This window comes from Quercus lobata, chromosome 4 (assembly GCF_001633185.2).
Source record: "Quercus lobata isolate SW786 chromosome 4, ValleyOak3.0 Primary Assembly, whole genome shotgun sequence".
Lineage (NCBI taxonomy): Eukaryota > Viridiplantae > Streptophyta > Magnoliopsida > Fagales > Fagaceae > Quercus > Quercus lobata.
The window spans coordinates 18,862,661-18,883,920 of record NC_044907.1 but is presented as its reverse complement, the minus strand read 5'-3'; the positions used below and the strand labels follow the sequence as shown (position 1 = coordinate 18,883,920).

The 21,260-nt window shown below is 34.9% G+C and overlaps 2 protein-coding genes across 4 annotated transcripts; both read right to left on the bottom strand.

Moving 5' to 3' along the window:
• Nucleotides 1-7,267: 7,267 nt before the first annotated feature.
• Nucleotides 7,268-11,733, bottom strand: LOC115987165 (F-box protein CPR1-like). Of its 2 annotated transcripts, none has more exons than XM_031110663.1 (2): nt 10,520-11,733; nt 7,268-7,478 (listed from the first exon to the last, which is right to left on the bottom strand). In XM_031110663.1, the coding sequence occupies exon 1, from the start codon at nt 11,697-11,699 to the stop codon at nt 10,539-10,541; it is 1,161 nt and encodes a 386-aa protein (XP_030966523.1). In that variant the 5' UTR covers nt 11,700-11,733; the 3' UTR covers nt 7,268-7,478; nt 10,520-10,538. The 2 variants fall into 2 exon arrangements, with proteins under 2 accessions (XP_030966523.1, XP_030966522.1); XM_031110662.1 differs by having other exon boundaries at nt 7,268-7,481; nt 10,540-11,733.
• Nucleotides 11,734-14,022: 2,289 nt separating this feature from the next.
• Nucleotides 14,023-20,274, bottom strand: LOC115987166 (F-box/kelch-repeat protein At3g06240-like). 2 transcript variants are annotated; one of them, XM_031110664.1, is made up of 2 exons: nt 18,995-20,274; nt 14,023-14,263 (listed from the first exon to the last, which is right to left on the bottom strand). In XM_031110664.1, exon 1 carries the CDS (start codon nt 20,124-20,126, stop codon nt 19,032-19,034), a length of 1,095 nt encoding a protein of 364 aa, XP_030966524.1. In that variant the 5' UTR covers nt 20,127-20,274; the 3' UTR covers nt 14,023-14,263; nt 18,995-19,031. The 2 variants fall into 2 exon arrangements, with proteins under 2 accessions (XP_030966524.1, XP_030966525.1); XM_031110665.1 differs by lacking the exon at nt 14,023-14,263 and adding an exon at nt 18,057-18,785.
• Nucleotides 20,275-21,260: the final 986 nt, after the last annotated feature.

The window sequence follows — 21,260 nt, the reverse complement described above, 5'->3', positions numbered from 1 at the left end:
GATTTTCTGTTGAGGCTCTTCCAAGCTCAGCCTCCTCTGCCAAAGCCTATTTAGGCTATTCTCTGCCTCGGCTGGACTATCCACTAGCGCCATTCCAAGTCGACACCCAAACACGGTGACTCCACCATGAAGAAGAAGGCCAAGCCTATGCGAGCTAGTCCTACCATGCCGCTGTCATGGAGCGGCGCCACATCTACCAGTAGCGGCGCTCTCGATGGCTTTGAGGAGTCAAGCTGTCTTTCCAAACCGACTGAAAGCCCGAGATCTAAGGTTTGTTGCTCTGATTTTTCTGAGCAACAAAAAAAAAGTTCCATGTGAGGCGGAGAACTTTATTCACTCGAGTAAGGTTTCCACATGATAATTGGCACATGAATCATTCAATAGAAGAGTTACACCTTGCTTTATATGCATATTTAATGAAAATGTTTTAATCAATTCAATCATGGATATTCAATTAGATGGGAAAAATAGAGTTAGAATGTGAGATTTATTAAAAGGTTTTCAAGTTTAGAAATTAGAGTTAATGAATTTTTTTTAAAATCTTCTCTACTCAAATATTCTAAAGAGGTTAGCAATCAATAGGATGAGATAGAGGGTAGTCTTTAGAGATTTGGGATATGGTTGTTACTGGGGAAGGTAGATTGGAGGAATTAATTCGAAAAGTACCCCTTAAATATTTGAAATTATGTCTTGGTATATTTTATGTGGCTATCATTAGAATTAATTATATTTTTTACTATACATAAAAAAATATTTTCTGATCTTTAGTTGGAATCATTAATGATTTGAACTAATTTTAATTGGTCTCCTATGTGGTGTCTTACTAGTTGCGTTTCTATTTAGATTTTATAGAATCACTTCATTCATGTGCAATTCTTTTGGGTTACTGTGTTTATCATCATGAACACGAAGTAATCTTGTCTTTTAATAAAATATCTTTGTTTATAAAAAAAATAAAAATAAAAAAATAAATAAAAACTATCCTAGAGTTAGAAAGACACTTCACATTTTTTTCTAAAATTTTAAATGATCCTTTTCAAACAAAGAAGGCTTGACAAAGATCCATAGGCCAAACAACAAATATGGACAAAAATAAAAAACAGCTGCCACATTACACGAATGCATCCTTCAGTCCTATGTATTGTTGTTATCTGCAACACAAATGACAATAATAAAAAATATTAATCTTCAATTTATAAAATCATTAGGAAAAAAAAAATCTTCTATTACCAACCATACTCTAAAATCACCTACCAACAACAATCACATTACCAATACAACAATAATAGACAAGAATTGTGTCACATTACAAGCCATATAAAATAATCCTGAAATTCTTTTCTTTTCCCTGACTTTTCCCTGATTATCCATGAAACAAACATAGCCAAAGTACAGTGATAATATATCTATATATATATATATATATATATAGTTATTTATGAATAAAAATGAATTAAAAAAAAACACAAAAGAAAGATCTACAGTGAAGTCCAAAACACCAAACCAGCAGCAAACAAACTGCAAACCCCATTTTAAAGACTAAACAGAACTAACTCCCCCAAACTAGCAAATTACACCAAGAAAGGGGTGCATACAAACTCTCCAACAAATATATTACACTCCACCTAGAGGATTAGTCAAATAACCTACTAGTAGCAAACAACATCTAGGCACAAGACCAGAACAGCAAACTAGAACAGAAGTTGCAACACTTTGATGGCAGTAAGCAGGGGATAAGTGATTCACCAGCCCCACTTTCTATTTGCAAAATATTCTTGTTTTTTTTTTTTTTTTTAACCACTAGCACATGATTACTAGCTCAACCATCACCAAACCAATCAACCATGCTACAAAAAAATTGTCTAACAAGTAATCTTTCACATTTACTTTTGTCAATTGTTGTGATCCTTTTTTTTTTTTTTTTTTTTTATAGGTAATAAAAGTTTATTGATAGCAAAAATGCAATGTGTTTACAAATGTAAACACATGGCTAGGGGTGTCCACAGAACCCGTTCACCCACTCAACCCGCCGGACCCACCCAAACCCAAACCGTAACCACCCGAACCGACCAATCCGACGATCGGTGGCGGGTTGTCACCCACAGAACCTGATCCCTTTGGGTCGGCCAGCGGGTTTCCTCCCCAAAAACCCGAGCCACCCGACCCAACCATAAAATCAACAAAATCCAGTGAGATTGAAAGGTTTTCTGACAAAGAGTTACTTGAAATCCACCAGATCTAGCAATATTTTTTATTTTTTGACGAAGATCTACTTGAAATACACCAGATCCGGCGAGATCTCGTCAAGATCTACTCCAGATTCGACAGATCCAGCCAAATATTGGCAAGATCTAGAACGATTTGGCGAAATATTGGCACCGACGGAGAAATATCGAAACCGACGGTGAAACCCGAAACCGAACCAACACTAACCCGAAATCCGACAGACCCGAATCGGATGACCCGACCATTAAAACGGGTCGGTTTTGGTTTCAATTTTTACCCACTCGAAAAATTCGAGTTGGGTCTGGGTCAGGCACAAACCCAACTCGGCCCAACCTGTGGACACCCCTACACATGGCAAAGAAAGAATACAAACAAAATCAAATTGCAGATCTAGGAGAAATAAGGAAACCAGACAAGGAAATAAAATGCGTGAGACCCCAAATACGAGACCACTCAAACAAAGTCCTAACAAGCAATGTCTTTAACAGTTCAATAGGTCTCTTAATGTACTCAAAAGTTCGGGCATTGTGTTCCTTCCATACTAACTACATAAGACATGCCGATACCATATTCCAAACATTTGGAGAATAATTCCCCAAACAATTCCTCCAAGCGAAAAGAAGAGAGACAACTGTATATTGCATCACCCACTAAACCCCAAACATAAGGAAAACCTCACTTCACAAAGCATGAGCAAACTTATAATCGAGTAAAAGGTGATCCACAGTTTCCTCATCACACCAACAAAGACAACACCAATTAACAAGAGGCAAGTTCTTCTTAACAAGGTTATCTATAGTAAGAATCTCATCCCTAGTAGCAATCCATAAAAAGAAAGACACCCTTTTAGGTACCTTAATACACCAAATGCTCAACCAAGGGAAAGAAACAAAAGGGGATTTTAATAAAGAATTATAAAAGGAGCGCACATCAAAAATACCACTACAATTCAACTGCTAAATCAAAACATCATCACCCTCCCCCCTTGGTATTCTAGTAGAAACATTCTTAAAAAAAGAGTAAAATCTCCCCATTTCCTAGTCATTAAATGCACAACGGAAAATTAAGTTTCAACTCCTACCACCCTTATCTGGAGCATAAAAAATCAATGCTTCTTGAGCCACAACATAGACAAATAGTTCCAGATATAACTCTTTCAAAGAACTAGGACCGCTCTAAGGGTCATGCCAAAATTGAATGCGACTACCCTCTCCCGCTGCATACACCACATGACTAAATAAACTGTAACAACCCAAGGAAAAGCGCTAGCCACATCTGCGCTATACCTCAAAAGGATTAGTCACAATTGAGACTCTTTGTAGTTGTTAATAAAGCTCAGATCGATCCAGTAAATACCCGACGTGGGACTCATCACACACCCTTACACATCACACAATCAATCAAATTGGGGCATCACAATCTCCCCCACTTAAATCCTTCACGTCCTTGTTAGGGCCCACTTTGTGGGGTAGTGTCTCCAAGCCCACACGGGGTTACCAGGCCGACTCTGATACCATTTGTAACGACCCAAGAAAAAGCACTAGCCACATCTGCGCTATACCTCAAAAGGACTAGTCACAATTGAGGCTCTTTATAGTTGTTAATAAAGCCCAGATCTACCCAGTAAATACCTGATATGGGACTTATCACACACCCACACACATCACACAATCAATCAAATTGGGGCATCACAGAAACTATCTGCATCTTCTCTAATTCTCTTCCTCTACAACCCACAGCCATCCCTCTAACAACTCTAGTGCACTAACCTCCACTACCCTTCCCATATTTGGTGGCAATAACCTGATGCCATAAATGGGTAACTTCCTTCCCAAAGTGCCATAGCCACATCCCAAGCAAAGCTTGGTTAAAAATCCCAATCCTCAGAATCCCCAAATCACTTGCCTCCACCGGCCAAACAACCTTATCCCAAGCAACAAGCAAATATTTAAAAACTTCATCAGATCTCCCCAAAGGAAATTCCTCTGAATCCTCTCTAATCTGTCTGCTACATGTTGTGGAATGGTAAACAAAGAAAGATAATAAGTTGGAAGGCTCGACAAAGTGCTCTTCAATAAAGTAAGCCTACCCCCTTTTGATAAAAATAATCACTTCCAATTTGAAAGCCTTTTCTCCATCCTTTCCATAATAGGGTTCCAAATCAAAGCATCCTTGAAATGAACCCCAAGAGGCATTCCCAAGTAAGACATAGGCAAACAACCAATCTTACAACATAAAACGCAAGCCAAAGCGTCCAAGTTCCCAACCTCACCCACTAGCATAATCTCACTCTTACCAACATTCACTTTCAAGCCTATAATGCTTCAAAGAATATCAACACCATCCGAATATAATAATTGTTCCCTAGATGCATCATAAAAAAGAATAGCAAAAAAGAATAGTATCATCAGCAGACAAAGATGAGAAATATGCAAACCACCATTATGACTAGCTTGGAAACCCCTATGAAAATCTCCCTCCTTTGTTCTCTCCACTAGCCTACTCAACACCTCCATCACCAACAAGAACAATAATGGAGACAAAGGATCCCTTTGACAAAGACCATGAGAGCTACCAAAAAAACCAACTAGGTACCTATTAATAAGCACTAAGAAACGTAATGTGAAGATGCACCCCTTCATCCATCTCCCCCACTTCTCCCCAAAACCCATCCTTTCCATAAGGTAAAGCAAAGCATTCCAATTTACATCATCATAAGCCTTCTCACTATCTAACTTAACAATAACACCCAGATACCACTCTTCAATCTACTATCCAAGCATTCATTTACTATGAGAACAGAGTCAAGAATTTTTCTTCCCCCAACAAAAGAGTTATGTGAGTTGGAAATAAGTTTATCCAACACACATCGAAGTCTGTGAGCCAACACCTTAGACAAAAGTTTGTACAAACTACCCACAAGGCTAATTGGAAGATAATCTTTAATGTTAACAGCATTGATCTTCTTAGGAATCAAACACAGAAAAGTAGAATTAAGAGACTTCTCAAAGATAAATTGTCTATGAAAGTCCACAAAGAAAGCCAAAATGTCCCTCTCAATCACACACCAACACTTTTGAAAGAATGCTATGGTAAAAGCCATTAGGACCAAGGGCTTTATCACCCTCAGCCTCCCGAAGAGGTGCAATGATCCCCTCCCTTTCAAATCCGTTTCAAGAGAAAACCATTCAGAATCATCCAACCTCGCAAATTCTAATCCATCAACAATGGGCCTCCAAGATTCAGGTTCCTGATATAAATTCTTATAAAAACCTACCACCTGATCCTAAATATCTAACTCATCCTCATATATAGTGCCCTCAACCTCCTCGCCTCTTATAGTATTAGCTCGTCTATTTGAATTGGCAAGCCTATGAAAGAACCCAGTATTATTGTCCCCCTCTTTTAAGAACAGGGCCTTTGATTTCTACCTCCAAGAAATCTCCTCCATGGCAGCAAAAGTCTCAATATCTGCCTTGATCTCAAATCTTCTAGTTTTGTCTACTTGAGACAAAACCTGTAAACCTTCTCTCAAATCTAGCTCCAAGAGCTCAACCAACAAACATTTTTTTTTTCTTCTAAAAGACAAATCACCAAAAACATGTTTATTCCAAAGCTTCAAAACATGTTGTGATTCTTTTAGACACAAAGGCCACTATTCTCCATTTTATTTCCAAAAAAAAAAAAAAAATCTTTTAACCATTTGTTCTTCAGTAAACATAATTTTTGAAAATTTACAAGTGTTCCTCGGCCTCCAGATATGATATACCGCAGCTGCTACGGCCATTTTCCCCACTCTTGATTGTATACTTCTACTTGTAAAATTTTCCCCCCAATCAATTACTACTCCACAGTGATCACGCACCTGCTGCCATAAACATTCTCACACTACTTGCTGCCACATCCTGCTTGAAAGGGAACATTCAAAGAAAGATGATCCCTGGATTCACACTTGTTTCTACAAAATCCACACAACAAATTTCCTTGCCAGCCCCACTTAACTGATCTATCAAAGGTGGGAAGCCTATCCTGAATAGCCAACCAAAAAATAAATACATGTTTTGGCATGATGGTAGCATCCCAAACCAATTTATCCCAATCAACTTCATTGCTTCTATATCTAAGAGCTTCCCAAGCAGATTTACAAGAAAATATACAATTTCTAGTTAAGAGTCCATACTAAAGCGTCTTCTCCATGAATAGGAACCAACATTCCTGCTGTAAAAGTGTCCAACATTCCGGATTTTTTTTTTTTTCTCAACTTTACCAAATTTGGATTGTTGGAAATTTTTTCAATTTAAAGCACTTGCTGTGGGCCTTGTGACAGACAATAAATTTTACTAACAAAAATTACTTTTTTCTATTTTGTGTGTATATATATATAATTTTAAAAAAATAAAAAAATAAAAAAAGGAAGAAGAAGAGTAGATTGGAATAACTTTATTCACTCGAGTAACGTTTCCACATGATAATTGGCACATGAATCATACTATAGAAGAGTTGCACCCTGATTTATATGTATATTCAATGAACAAAAATGTTTCAATCAATTCAATCATGGATAGTCAATTAGATGGGGTGAAATAGAGTTGAAATGTGAGATTTATTAAAAGGTCTTCATGTTTAGAAATTGGAGTCAATGAAATTATTTTTAGATCTTCTCTACTCAAATATCCCCAAGAGGTTAGCAACCGATTGGATGAAATAGAGGGTAGTCTTTAGAGCCTTTTGGGATCCAATGGGTATTACCAGGAAAGGTAGATTGGAGGAATTAATCCTAAAAGCACCCCTTAAATATTTGAAATTATGCCTCATTATATCTTATGTGGCTATCATTAGAAATAATTATATTTTTTACTATACATTTTAAAAAAAAAAAAAAAAAAAAAATCTAATCTTAAGTTGGAATCATTGATGATTTGAACTAATTTTAATCGGTCTCTTGTGTGGCGTCTTTCTAGTTGCATTTCCATTTAGATTTTATAGAATCGTTTCATTCATGTGCAATTCTTTTGGGTTACTATGTTTATCATCATGAACACGAAGTAATCTTGTCTTTTAATAAAATATCATTGTTTATAAAATAAATTAAAACTATCCTAGACTTAGAAAGACACTTAACATTTTTGTCTAAAATTCCAAACAAAGAAGGCTTGACAAAGATCCATAGGCCAAAAAACAAATCTGGACAAAAGAAAAAACAGCTGCCACATTACGTGAATGCATCCTTCAGTCCTATGTATTGTTGTTATCTGCAACACAAATGACAATCATAAAAAATATTAATCTTCAATTTATAAAATCGTTAGGAAAAAAAAAAAACTCTTATTACCAACCATACTCTAAAATCACCTACAAACAACAATCACATTACCAATACAACAATAATAGACAAGAATTGTGTCACATTACAAACCATATAAACTAAACCATAACGAACCCTAAATCAAGTGTTGTCCAAGCATCCAACCAACTAATGAATTCCAATCACTTCCCCCTTTTTAAATATTTGTATTTGCAGTCTCTGTTTTTCTTTTTTTTCTTTTTCTTTTTTATTTATTTATTTATTTTTTTATTGGTAGTAATAATAAAGATAATCAACAAATAAATACATAACAAACACCAAAATCAAATCAATAAACAGTAAAGGCAAATTTCCTTGTATTATCAACCATACTAGAAATAATCCTGTAATTCATTTCTTTCCCCTGATTATCCATGAAACAAACATAGCCAAAGTACAATGATAATATATATATATATATATATATAAATGTATAAAAAAATAATAAAAAAAAAAAAAACAAAAAAAAGATATAGAGTGAAGTGCAAAACACCAAACCAGCAGCAAATAAACTGCAAACCAAACTGCAAACCCCATTTTGAAAACTAAACAGAACCACCTCTCCCAAACTAGCAAATTATACCAAGAAAGGGGTGCATACAAACTCTCCAGAAAACATACTACACTCCACCAGGAGGATTAGTCAAATAACCAACTAGCAGCAAACAGCATCTAGGCACAAGACCAAAACAGCAAACTAGAACAGAAGGCGCAACAATTTGAAGGATGCAAGTAGGGGATGAGTGATTCACCAGCTCCACTTCCAATTTGCAAAATCTTCTTGTTTTTTTTTTTTTTTTTACCACTGGCACATGACTACTAGCTCAACCATCACCAAACCAGTCACAACCATGCTACAAAAAATTTCCTAACACCTAATCTTTCACATATACTTCTGTCAATTGTTGTGATCATTTTAGGCACAAAGCCCCCTATTCTCCATTTAATTTCCAGAAAAAAATTCTTTTAACCATTTGTTCTTCAATCAACATAATTTTTGAAAATTTACAAGTGTTCCTCGGCCTCCAGATATGATATACAGCAGCTGCTATGGCCATTTTCCCCACTCTTGATTGTATACTTCTGACTGTTAAATTTTTCCCCCAATCAATTCCTGCTTCCCAGTGATCAGGCACCTGCTGCCATAAACATTCCCACACTACTTGCTGCCACATCCTGCTTGAAAAGGAACATTCAAAGAAAATGTGATCCCTGGATTCACACTTGTTTCTGCAGAATCCACACAACAAATTTCCTTGCCAGCCACATTTAACTAATCTATCAAAAGTGAAAAGCCCATCCTGAATAGCCAACCAAAAAATAAATGCACATTCCTGCTGTAAAAGACTTTGCTCCATAGATCAAGGAGGCCTCCACTGCCAATGACCATTAACAATAATACCGGACACCCTAGCTGAAGGATAGCTGCCTGCAGCAAATATGGCTTCAGTATCAAATTTGTGACTAAGGACCCCTTGAGGAAGCCAATTATCATGCCAGAGACCCCATTCCCATTCCCATCTCCAATTTTTCATTTAAAAAAACCTCTCACAGATTCCCTAAGCTTCAGTTTCTCCATCCCCAAGAGCAGTACTGGGGGGGTTTTACCTCCCAAAAACTTTGCCTTCTAAGAAGTATTTGTGTATCCAAGCCACCCACAAGGAGCCAGCTTGCACAAGCAAAATCCAAATGCACAAGCAAGAAATATTACCGGTGTAATATTTCTAAACCACTTAGAACCTTTTTTAAAAAAAAATCATAAACGTGCCCAATCACATGAAATGTCAGTGTCCAGATTAGCATGTAGACCAAATTATGTCATTCTAAAAAATTTATGGACTCCATTACTATTTTAGAAAATCTAGCTAAATAGGAAAAATGAGGCAAACTTTAATGACCAAAAATGGCTTTTGCTCGATATATATATATATATATATATATATATTTTTTTTTACACTTTAAAATAAACCCTAAGGTTGTCACTAGAGTCACCTCAGATCGATCCAACTCCCACACTCAACACAACATAACAGATTTAATCAATAAAAACCCCTAACAAAACACGATTCTTCCTACAGTTACATGGTTAAAGCAACTTATGTTTGGCCTAATCCTATACCCTATTGACTTTACACTGATGTAAAACAATATGTCAGGTACACAACACAGTATCAGAAGGCAACGGCTGATCATAGCAGAAAAATCTAAGCATGCCTAATGAAATGGAAAGTGAAACATATTTTCATACAGAATATGGATTGGATGTGACACTTTCAGCATATAGAAAAAGATAATAACATAAGTCTTCATTTAGATTTACCATTTCATGCTTGCGAATGACTCATCCCATCATCAACCAAAACCACAAAATCATATTTAACAATTTTGAACACTCTTTAGAGCATCTTCTTCTACCACAATGGGGATTTTTTTCCATCATCAGTCCAATATTATTTGGGGGGATATCCCTCCATGTTTAATGTGGACTATTTGACAAGAAATAGGCATACTTTTTAGGGGACAGAATGTACATCATTGTAGTTGAAACTGTTTTTGCTGTGACTGTTGTATGATTGGATGGCTGCGTTGAACAGGCTGTCTTTTTTCTCTCTCAAGGAGTTTGTGGACTTGTGTTATTTTTGTTAGACTCTAAGACTCTCTCTCGTATACTACCTGTGTACATTGGATCTTTTTTTTCTTTTTTTTTCCCCTCTAAATTGATAAAATTTTGCTACATTACCTATAAAAAAATTTTAAAAATTATGACTACTCTTTTGTCTTTATATCCATTCAAGAAAAAATTAAATCCAAAAGCCATATATTGAGGTTTGACACTTAATATTTACTAATAGCAACACAAAAATATCTGGTATATACCAAGAATAAGATAGAACTGAGGAATTTAAATGCTGAAATTTTTAGTTGAATGCTTGAATCGAGCCTTTTTACCTGCACTTCCTCTTCTTGCTCACTTCCTCTTGGAAACTACATCATTTGGTTTGTCAAGTAAGGTAAGATTCCTCACATAATTAGCAGCATAAGAATAACGAGCGCTTATAGAAAACCCCAAATTCTTCACTTGTTGTTGGCTCTCTGGGTCATATAACAAGAGCATCGTACCATATGCTTGTATTTTCTCCACTAATACATGATCATTATTCAAGAAACCTAACACTTTCCAATCAACACAATGTAGCATATTGAAGTCAATAGTGAACTGTTTAGTCCAAGAATCCACAACACCATACTCTTTCATAACCCAAACAGAACAACTCTTGACGCTGCTCAGAAACTGACGCCCATAACATATTAGAGAAAGCAATCCATTGAATACTGAGGTACGAATATCAGCATCCAATCCAAATTTACCATTTGGCAAGGATATCAAGCGGAAAACCTCATCACCCAAATCAAATGACAAAACTATTGAACTCTGGGCATCACCCCAATCTTCCGCCGTAAAATAAACAGCTCCATTTAAAGAAGCTGCTTGACAGTGCCAATTACGAATAGTAATTCTATGCGGATATGAGTCACCACCACTAGTTACTCTCCAAGATCCCTCGCTAACAGAGTAAACCTCAACCAGAGGTGGTTTGGCACCTTCGCACCTAACATTTACACTTTGATAGGCAATTCTCACCACCTTATAATCATCGGTCCTCAAATCAAACCCAATTGCTAGATAACAATGAAAGACGTCAATAATAGAAGGGTTGGGAAGGGTAATAAATTTTCTAATACAAGGATTCCAAAGAATAAAGCGGTTTCCTTCATGAAGGCAAAACAATCCATTCGCGGAACCGACTAATTGAAAATAGTCCCATCTACTACACCTTAGTGGGAACTCAAGATCTTGAATTTGTTCAGATGAGGAGGAGTCATTATTGTCATTGTCTTCGTAAATTAATTTGTAGCGCTCTACTTGGTATTTGACATCCAAATACCTAACAATTAATTTGTTGGAATCGGAGTGCGATCGAGTGAGATTGGAATTGATGAAGGCAGGACTTGTGATTAGAGAATTCCATGATTTGGAAACGCACCTGAATCGGATTAGGGATTTCACGGGCAGTCCATGCAGGATATCCTGCAACACATCGTATGGCAGATACTCCAGGTCCAACATTCCGGATTTTCTTCTTCTTTTTTTTTTTTTTTTCGGCTTTACCAAATTCGGCGTATTGGGAATTTTTCTATTTAAAGCACTTGCGTGGGCCGTGTGATAGACAATCAAGTTATACTAACAGAAATTACCTTTTTCTACTTTGTATAAAAATATATATATTAAAAAAAAAAATAGATTGGGATAACTTTATTCACTCGGTAAGCAGTGGCGGATCCAGAAATTTTTCTCAAAGTGTTTCTTAAGAAGTTCATTTGAAATACTAATAAAATTATTAATTATTGTTATTTAGTTGTTTCATTAATTTGTTTGTCTTTTATAAATTATAATTTGTTATATTGTTATTTCATTAATTATAAAATTATTAATTGTTGTTTAGCCTAACATAATTTAATTTGTTTGTCTTTTATAATGTATTGGTTAATTAAATTATTAATTATTGTTTATTAGTTGCTTCATTATTTTTCTTGACTAACTATTAGCACACACCCCATAATTTAATTTTGTCTTTTATTGGTAAGCTACTGCCTCTGCTCTTAATGCCTTTACTTCCCCCAATTCAAATATCCCACCCAACCCCATGGCCCCATCCACCCCTCACTCAACAGACATGCCCTATGGCCCAAATCGCAGGAGCTAATCAGATGAATTCACACGTCACAATACACTAAAAGACAAACTCAGTAACTCACCCACACCAACACCAACACCAACGGAGAAAGCCAAAACAAACAGCAACTGATAGGGTGAGATGTAATTATACAATACTCTCAGGATACCATAAATACATACCCCTCCATCTCACATAATTGTGAATCTCACTAATTAAATTTATAGTAGGACCCACAATTCGTGTGAGAAAGGAGAGTATGCATTTATGGTATACTCGGAGTATACAATAATTTTCCAATAAAGGATAGTCTTTAGAGCCTTTTGGGATCCAATGGCTGTTATCAAGGAAGGTAGATTGGAGGAATTAATTCAAAAAGCACCCCTTAAATATTTGAAATTATGTCTCGGTATATCTTATGTGGCTATCATTAGAAACAACTAATAGGTTTCCCATGCGATACACATAATTTTGTGATATTTTATATAAGACGGTTTTGAATAATGTTGTGCATATATTATTAAAAAAAAAAAGTAAAGTAAATTAGAGTAAATAAATATATACATTTTGAGATATTAAAAATTAATTTAGTAGTTTCACAATATATTTATAGCCTTCTCAAGGTAAGATTTAAAAAAAAAAAAAAAAAAAATCATGAAACCAAAGATAAATGCAAAAAGTAATAGGACCATGAAAATCAACCAATTTATGTTGTGTTCACATATTTCATACCATGAAATGAAAATATGCCCAACTCTCTCACGGTCTTCTACTCATCGATAGTGCGACATTAAGACATGATGTGGGCAAATGTATATTCATATATCTTATAGATGATTTAAAATTAAACCATGATAGAATATGACTTTACATTGCACACCAAATAATCTCTCTACTTATATAATCAAAACAAAAACTATCTAACCAAAATATCTAAATCTAAATCATATTTTAAACCCCTAAATTTAAAAAGAAAAAAGAAAAAAAATTTACCCATAAGGGTTTCGGTGTCTTAAAGGTGATGGAAAGCCAATATAACAAAGGTGGTGACCCGTCAAATTCCCCCCTCTCTATTTTTCAAATGTTTTGTCAGTCTCAAGTCTTTTATTATAGTAATATATGGTGAAACAACACCTTTTTTTTTTTTTTTTAAACAATTCACAATATTTTTGGTTCTTTCTATCTCTCTTCAAAGCCTTATGTAGTTAGTTATTACCATTAGTCCTTAATTAATTATTATTTTTTTTTTTTGCTTTAAAAAAAATACTAAAACAGTGGATACGCTAAAAGACATGAAGAGTAGAGAAAGGTGTAGCGTAAGCTTAAACAATTAATGAAATATTAATAAGATAACAATAAAATAAGTTAATCTAATCTTTTGAGTAACAGTAAAAATAACTTAATGAAAGAAGTAAAAAAAAGGCTTAATACAAAATTAGAGTACCACTTAGCAGGATCTCATGCTTTTCCACATAAAGTCTTTACTTTTATATATATATATATATATATATATATATATATATATATATTGATTACATGTTTTACAATACTTAAAAAAAAAAAAAAAAAAAAAAAAAAAATCTAATTTTAAGTTGGAATCTTAATGATTTGAACTAATTTTAATTGGTCTCCTGTGTGGTGTCGTATTAGTTGCATTTCCATTTAGATTTTATAGGATTGCTTCATTTATGTGCAATTGTTTTGGGTTACAGTGTTTATCATCATGAACTAGAAGCAATCTTGTCTTTCAATAAAATAACTTTGTTTATAAAAAAAAATTCAAACTATTCTAGACTTAGAAAGACACTTTACATTTTTGTCTAAAATTTTAAATGATCCTTTCCAAACAAAGAAGGCTTGACAATGATCCATAGACCAAAAAACAAATTTGGACAAAAAGAAAAAATTGCTGCCACATCACGCGAATTCATCCTTCAGTCCTATGTATTGTTGTTATCTGCAACACAAATGAAAAAAAAAAATATATATATATATATATTATTTATCTTCAATTTATAAAATCATTCGCAAAAAAAAAAAAAAAAAAAAAAAAAAAAAAAAAAAAAACTCCTATTACCAACTATACCCTGAAATCACCTACTAACAACAATCACATTACCAATACAACAATAATAGACAAGAATTGTGTCACATTACAAACCATATAAAATAAACTATAACGAACCCATAACCAAGTGCTATCCAAGGACTGCCAATTCTACCGTACAAAGAATCCATTATTGTTGATTATCTTTATTATCACGACCAATTAAAAAAAATAAATAAATAAATAAATTCATATAAAACACCAAAATCAAATCAATAAACAGTAAAGGCAAATTTCCTTGTATTATCAACCATACTAGAAAATAATCCTGAAATTCATTTCTTTCCCTTGATTATCCATGAAACAAACATAGCCAAAGTACAATGATAATATATATATATATATATATATACACATACATATATATAGTTATTTATGAATAAAAATGTATTAAAAAAAAAAAAAAACAAAAGAAGATCTACAGTGAAGTCCAAAACACCAAACCAGCAACAAACAAACTGCAAACCCCATTTTGAAAACTAAACAAAACTAACTCCCCCAGACTAGCAATTTACACCAAGATAGGGGTGCATACAAACTCTCCAGCAAATATATTACACTCCACCTAGAGGATTAGTCAAATAAACTACTAGCAGCAAACAGCATCTAGGCACAAGACCAAAACAGTAAACTAGAACAGAAGTTGCAACACTTTGATGGCAGCAAGCAGGGGATAAGTGATTCGCCAACCCCACTTTCTATTTGCAAAATATTCTTGTTATATTTTTTTTAACCACTAGCACATGATTACTAGCTCAACCATCACCAAACCAGTCAACCATGCTACAAAAAAATTGTCTAACAAGTAATCTTTCACATTTACTTCTGTCAATTGTTGTGACCCTTTTTTTTTTTTTTTTTGCTAGGTAATAAAAGTTTTATTGATAGCAAAATGCAATGTGTTTACGATTGTAAACACAGCAAAGAAAGAGAATACAAACAAAATCAAATAGCAAATCTAAGAGAAATAAGGAAACCAGACAAGGAAATACAATGCGTGAGGCCCCAAATACGAGACCACTCAAACAAAGTCCTAGCTAGCGATGTCTTTAACAGTTCAATAGGTCTCTCAATGCTCCCAAAAGTTCGGGTATTGCGTTCTTTCCATACTAACCACATAAGACATGCCAGTACCATATTCCAAACATTTGAAGAATAATTCCCCAAACAATTCCTCCAAGCGAAAAGAAGAGAGAACTGTATACTGCATCACCCACTGAACCCCAAACATAAGGAAAACCTCACTCCACAAAGCATGAGCAAACTTACAATGGAGTAAAAGGTGATCCACGGTTTCCTCATCACACCAAGAGGCAATTTCTTCTTAACAAGGTTATCTATGGTAAGAATCTCATCCCTAGCAGCAGACCATAAAAAGAAAGACACCCTTTTAGGTACCTTAATACACCAAATGCTCAGCCAAGGGAAAGAAACAGAAGGGGATTTTAATAAAGAATTATAAAAGGAGCGCACATGAAAAATACCACTACAATTCAATTGCTAAATCAAAACATCATCACCCTCCCCCCCTGGTATTCTGGTAGAAACATGCTAAAAAAAAAGAGTAAAATCTCCCCGTTTCCTTGTCATTAAATGCACGACAGAAAAGTAAGTTTCAACTCCTACCACCCCTATCTGGTGCATAAAAAATCAAATCAAAATTCAAAGCTTCTTAAGCCATAGCACAAACAAATAGTTCCAAATATAACTCTTTCAAAGAAGTAGGACCGTTCTAAGGGTCATGCTAGAATTGAATGCGACTACCATCTCCCGCTGCATACACCACATGACTAAAGAAACTATCTGCATCTTTGCTAATTCTCTTCCTCTACAACCCACAACCATGTGTCCCTCAGACAACTCTAGTGCACCAACCTCCACTACCCTCCCCTTATTTGGTGGCAATAACCTGACGCCATAAATGGGTAACTTCCTTCCTAAAGTGCCATAGCCAATTCCCAAGCAAAGCTTGGTTAAAAAGCCCAATCCTCAGAATCCCCAAACCACTTGCCTCCACCGGCCAAACAACCTTATCCCAAGCAACAAGAAAATATTTAAAAACTTCATCAGATCTCCCCCAAAGGAAAATCCTCTAAATCCTCTCTAATCTGTCTGCTACATGTTGTGGAATGGTAAACAAAGAAAGATAATAAGTTGGAAGGCTCGACAAAGTGCTCTTCAATAAAGTAAGCCTACCCCCTTTCGGTAAAAATAACCGCTTCCAATTCGAAAGCCTTTTCTCCATCCTTTCTATAATAGGGTTCCAATTCAAAGCATCCTTGAAATTAGCCCCAAGAGGCATTCCCAAGTAAGACATGGGCAAACAACCAACCTTACAACATAAAACGCAAGCCAAAGCATCCAAGTTCCCAACCTCACCCACTAGCATAATCTCACTTTTACCAACATTCACTTTCAAGCCTATAATAGCTTCAAAGAATATCAACACCATCCGAATATATAATAATTGTTCCCTGGATGCATCATAAAAAAGAATAACAAAAAAGAATAGTATCATAAATAGACAGAAGATGAGAAATATGCAAACCACCATTGTGACTAGCTTGGAAACCCCTAATAAAATCTCCCTCCTCTGTCCTCTTCACTGTGAATTGGGGATTTCTTTAGGCAATTCCTCTAGAAGTTGAATGAAAGAGTCCAACAGCTTTGGTTATTTTTAAGGTTATGATTACCTTCTTTTACTAAGTCCAATTGCCTAAAGAAACCTAGGCTGTGATTGCTTACACTTACATCATTTTCCTTCTAATTTCTATATAATATACCATAAACATAGATATAATTTTCTCCCTACAGCAAACCGGGCCATTTAATAATCAAATAATACTATACAATATTTGTTTGATCAATAAAATAAAACTTCTATGGAAAAAAAAGGTCCCAATTACAATCCTATTCTATACTCATAATTCAATTCCAAAGTCCTCTTTGTAAAACCCTAATTAACTTTCCATAGAAAAGCCAATAAAATTACTGGAGAAGTAATACAAGGTCCAATTTACCCTCCTTGCCCCATTAATGTCAATAATCTGTCCACATCAACTAACAACCAAAGTGAATCAATAGACTGCAGTCTACTTCATATAGTTCAGCTAAACAAAACAATACTTATTTTTTGGGCAAACACCACTTATGGTCCTTAGAGTTTCTCCCATTTTTCAGTTTCGACCTTAGAGTTTCAAAATAGTTAAAAATTTGTAAAATAATCCAATTTGTATTTTCCCAACAGTAGAATAGAGAACTATACAACAAATTCAAGTTCAGAAAAGTGGACAATCTTATCCTCTTTTTTTGTTTCATGTCAATACCACGAAGCAATTATAAGCCATCTTGGTAGTCACATTGCACTTGTAATCCACCTAGATTACTAGTGTACAATTTCTAAACCATTTAGAACCTTTTTTTTAATCATAAACGTGCCCAATCACATGAAATGTCAGTGTCCAGATTAGAATGTAGACCAAATTATATCATTCTAAAAATTTAAGGATTCGATTACTACTTTAGAAACCCTAGTTAAATAGGAAAAATGAGGCAAAATTTAATGACCAAAAGTGGTTTTTCCTCATTATTATTATTTTTTTTTACATTTTTAAAACAAACCCTAAGGTTGTCACTAGGGTCACGTCAGATCAATGCAACTCCCACACTCAATACAACATAACTCATTGAATCAATAAAAACCCCTAACAAAACACGACTCTACCTACAGTTACATGGCTACAGCAACATATGTTTGGCCTAATGCTATACTCTATTGACTTTACATTGATGCAAAACAATATGTCAGTTACACAACACAGTATCAGAAGGCAAAGGCTGATCATAGCAGAAAAATCTAAGCATGCCTAATGAAATGGAAAGTGAAACAAATTTTCATACAGAATATGGATTGGATGTGATTCTTTCAGCATATAGAAAAAGATTATAATGTAAGTCTTCATTTACATTTACCATTTCGTGCTTGCAAATGACTCATCCCGTCATCAGCCAAAACCACAAAATCGTATTTAACAATTTTGAACACTCTTTAGAGCATCTTCTTCAACTACAATGGGGATTTTGGCCATCATCAGTCCAATATTATTTGGGGGGATATCCCTCCATGTTTAATGTGGACTATTTGGCAAGAAATAGGCATACTTTTGAGGTGACAGAACGTACATCATTGTGGTTGAAACTGTTTTTGCTGTGATTGTTGTATGATTGGAACAGGCTGTATTTTTCCTCTTTCCAGGAGCTTGTGGACTTGTGTTATTTTTGTTAGACTCTAAGACTCTCTCTTGTATACTACCTGTGTACATTGGGTCTTTTTTCTTTTCCCTTCTAAATTGATAAAATTTTGCTACAATGCCTACAAAAAAATTTAAAAAATTATGACTACTCTTTAGTCTTTATATCCATTCAAGAACAAATTAAATCCAGGAGCCATATATTGAGGTTTGAAACTTAATATTTAAGTATAGCAACACAAAAATATCTAGAATATACCAAGAATAAGATAGAACTGAGGAATGTAAATGCTGAAATTTTGAGTTGAATACTTGAATCAAGCCTTCTTACCTGCACTTCCTCTTCTTGCTCACTTTCCTCTTGGAAACTACATCATTTGGTTTGTCAAGAAGTTAAGATTCCTCACATAATTATCAGCATAAGAATAATGTGTGCTTCTATAAAACCCCAAGTTCTTCACTTGTTCGCTCTCAGGGTCATATGACAAGAGCTTCGAACCACGTGATTCTACTTTCTGCACTAATACATTATCATTCTTCAAGAAACCTAACACTTTCCAATGTAGCATATTGAATTCAATAATGAACTGTTTAGTCCAAGAATCCACATCATCATACTTATTCATAACCCAAACCGAACAACACTGGACTCTCCTCCTATGCTGACACTCATACTTATAAGATAGTAGAGAAAGCGATCCATTGAATACTGAGATACCAATATCAGCACCCGATCCAAAGTTGCCATTTGGCAAGGATATCACACGGAAAACCTCATCACCCAAATCAAATGACAAAACTACTAAACTCTGGGCACCGCCCCAATCATTCGCCACAAAATGAAGAGCTCCATTTAAAGAAGCTGGTTGTGGGTGCAAAACACTACAAGTAATCCTAGCCGGACATAAGTCACCACCACTAGCTACTCTCCAAGCTCTCTCGCTAACAGAGCAAACCTCAACCAGAGAAAGTTTGGCACTTTTGGCAATTCTCACCAACTTATAATCATTGTTCCTCGAATCAAACCCAAACCCTAGAAAACAAGGAAAGAGGCAAGGGGTGGGAAGGGTAATAAATTTTCTAATACAAGGATTCCAAAGAATAAAGCGGTTTCCTTCATGAAGGCAAAACAATCCATTCGCAGAACCGACTAATTGAAAATAGGCCCAACTACTCCTAAGTGGAAACTCAAAATCTTGAATTTGTTCAGATGAGAAGGAATCATTATTGTCATTGTCTTCGACAATTAATTTGTAGCGCTCTACATGGTATTCGACATCCAAATACCTAACAATTAATTTGTTGGAATCGGGGTGGGATCGAGTGAAACTGAAATTGATGAAGGCAGGACTTGTAATTAGAGAGTTGAATGATTTGGAAACGCACCTTAATTGAATTAGGGATTTCAAGGGTAGTTTATGCAGGATCTCGTACAAAACTTCGTTTGGCAGATCCTCAAACATTCCTTATCTTTCTTTCTTTCTTTCGGCTTTACCAATTTCAGACTGTTGGGAAAATCTTCAATTTGAAGCACTTGTTGAGTTGTTGTGGAATTTTGGCATTCCGCAGACAATTATATCCTTCTCTTCTTTTCTTTTCTTTTTCGATTTCAATAAAAATGAAATTATTACTATTTCATAAAAATAAAAATCTTATTGAAATTTAAAAGGCCTTTCGTCAAAAACACACTTGAGGCAAAATTCATTTTAGTGAATATGAGATGTGATTAGAGATGCAGAATTTAATGGCCACGTAATGTAACTAATAAAATGGACAAAATATGGGAGGCAATTTACAGGCCAGCATGCATTTGGGAGATAATAGCGTTAGTTAGCATGCGCTAAAAACAATTCAATAAAGTAGCATCTCAAGTTTTATTGGCTGAAACTCAAGTCTCAAAGACTCAAGTTCCACTTGTTGATCTGGAGGTTTTTGGCCATATAGATCTCAGTCTTATAGACTCAAGTTTGTAAAAAGTAAACCCAAGTCTATAGGACTCGATTTCTATAGATGAAGATCTAAAAGACAAAAGAAGAAGAATAGAGGAACAGATCAAATCCAAAACTGAGGACCAAATTGGGAAGGAAGAAGAGGAAAGGAAGAAGAATATAGGACCAGATTGAGTAGGAAGAAAAAGAATCAGATCTGGAAGGAAGAAGAAAAGAATTGAGGAAGAAGAAGAAGAGGTCTATCCGTGGAATGTGGAGAATGGGGAACATGAGTTTTAAATACTCGATTTCCACATGAATTTTTTTCCACATCAAACCGCCATCACATGCAACTCGAGTTCAACCTTTGAACTCGAGTTTTAGAGTCTTGGGATGCTAGTTTGCTACATAGTTTTGCAAACATGACAACTAATTAAAATATTTCAAAAACAATGTTAGATGCCAAAAAAAAAAAAAAAAAACTAAAATATGGACATTAAATTGATTTCAAATGTTAGGATTAATGTCTAGAATTGTAAACTTCAGACTTCAATGGGGAGGTTAGATTTCAAAATCAGTTAGAGGGAAGCATGGGTGTAACCTATGATGGAGGATTATGGTAGGTTGGGATAACTTTATTCACTCGAGTAAGGTTACCACATGATAATT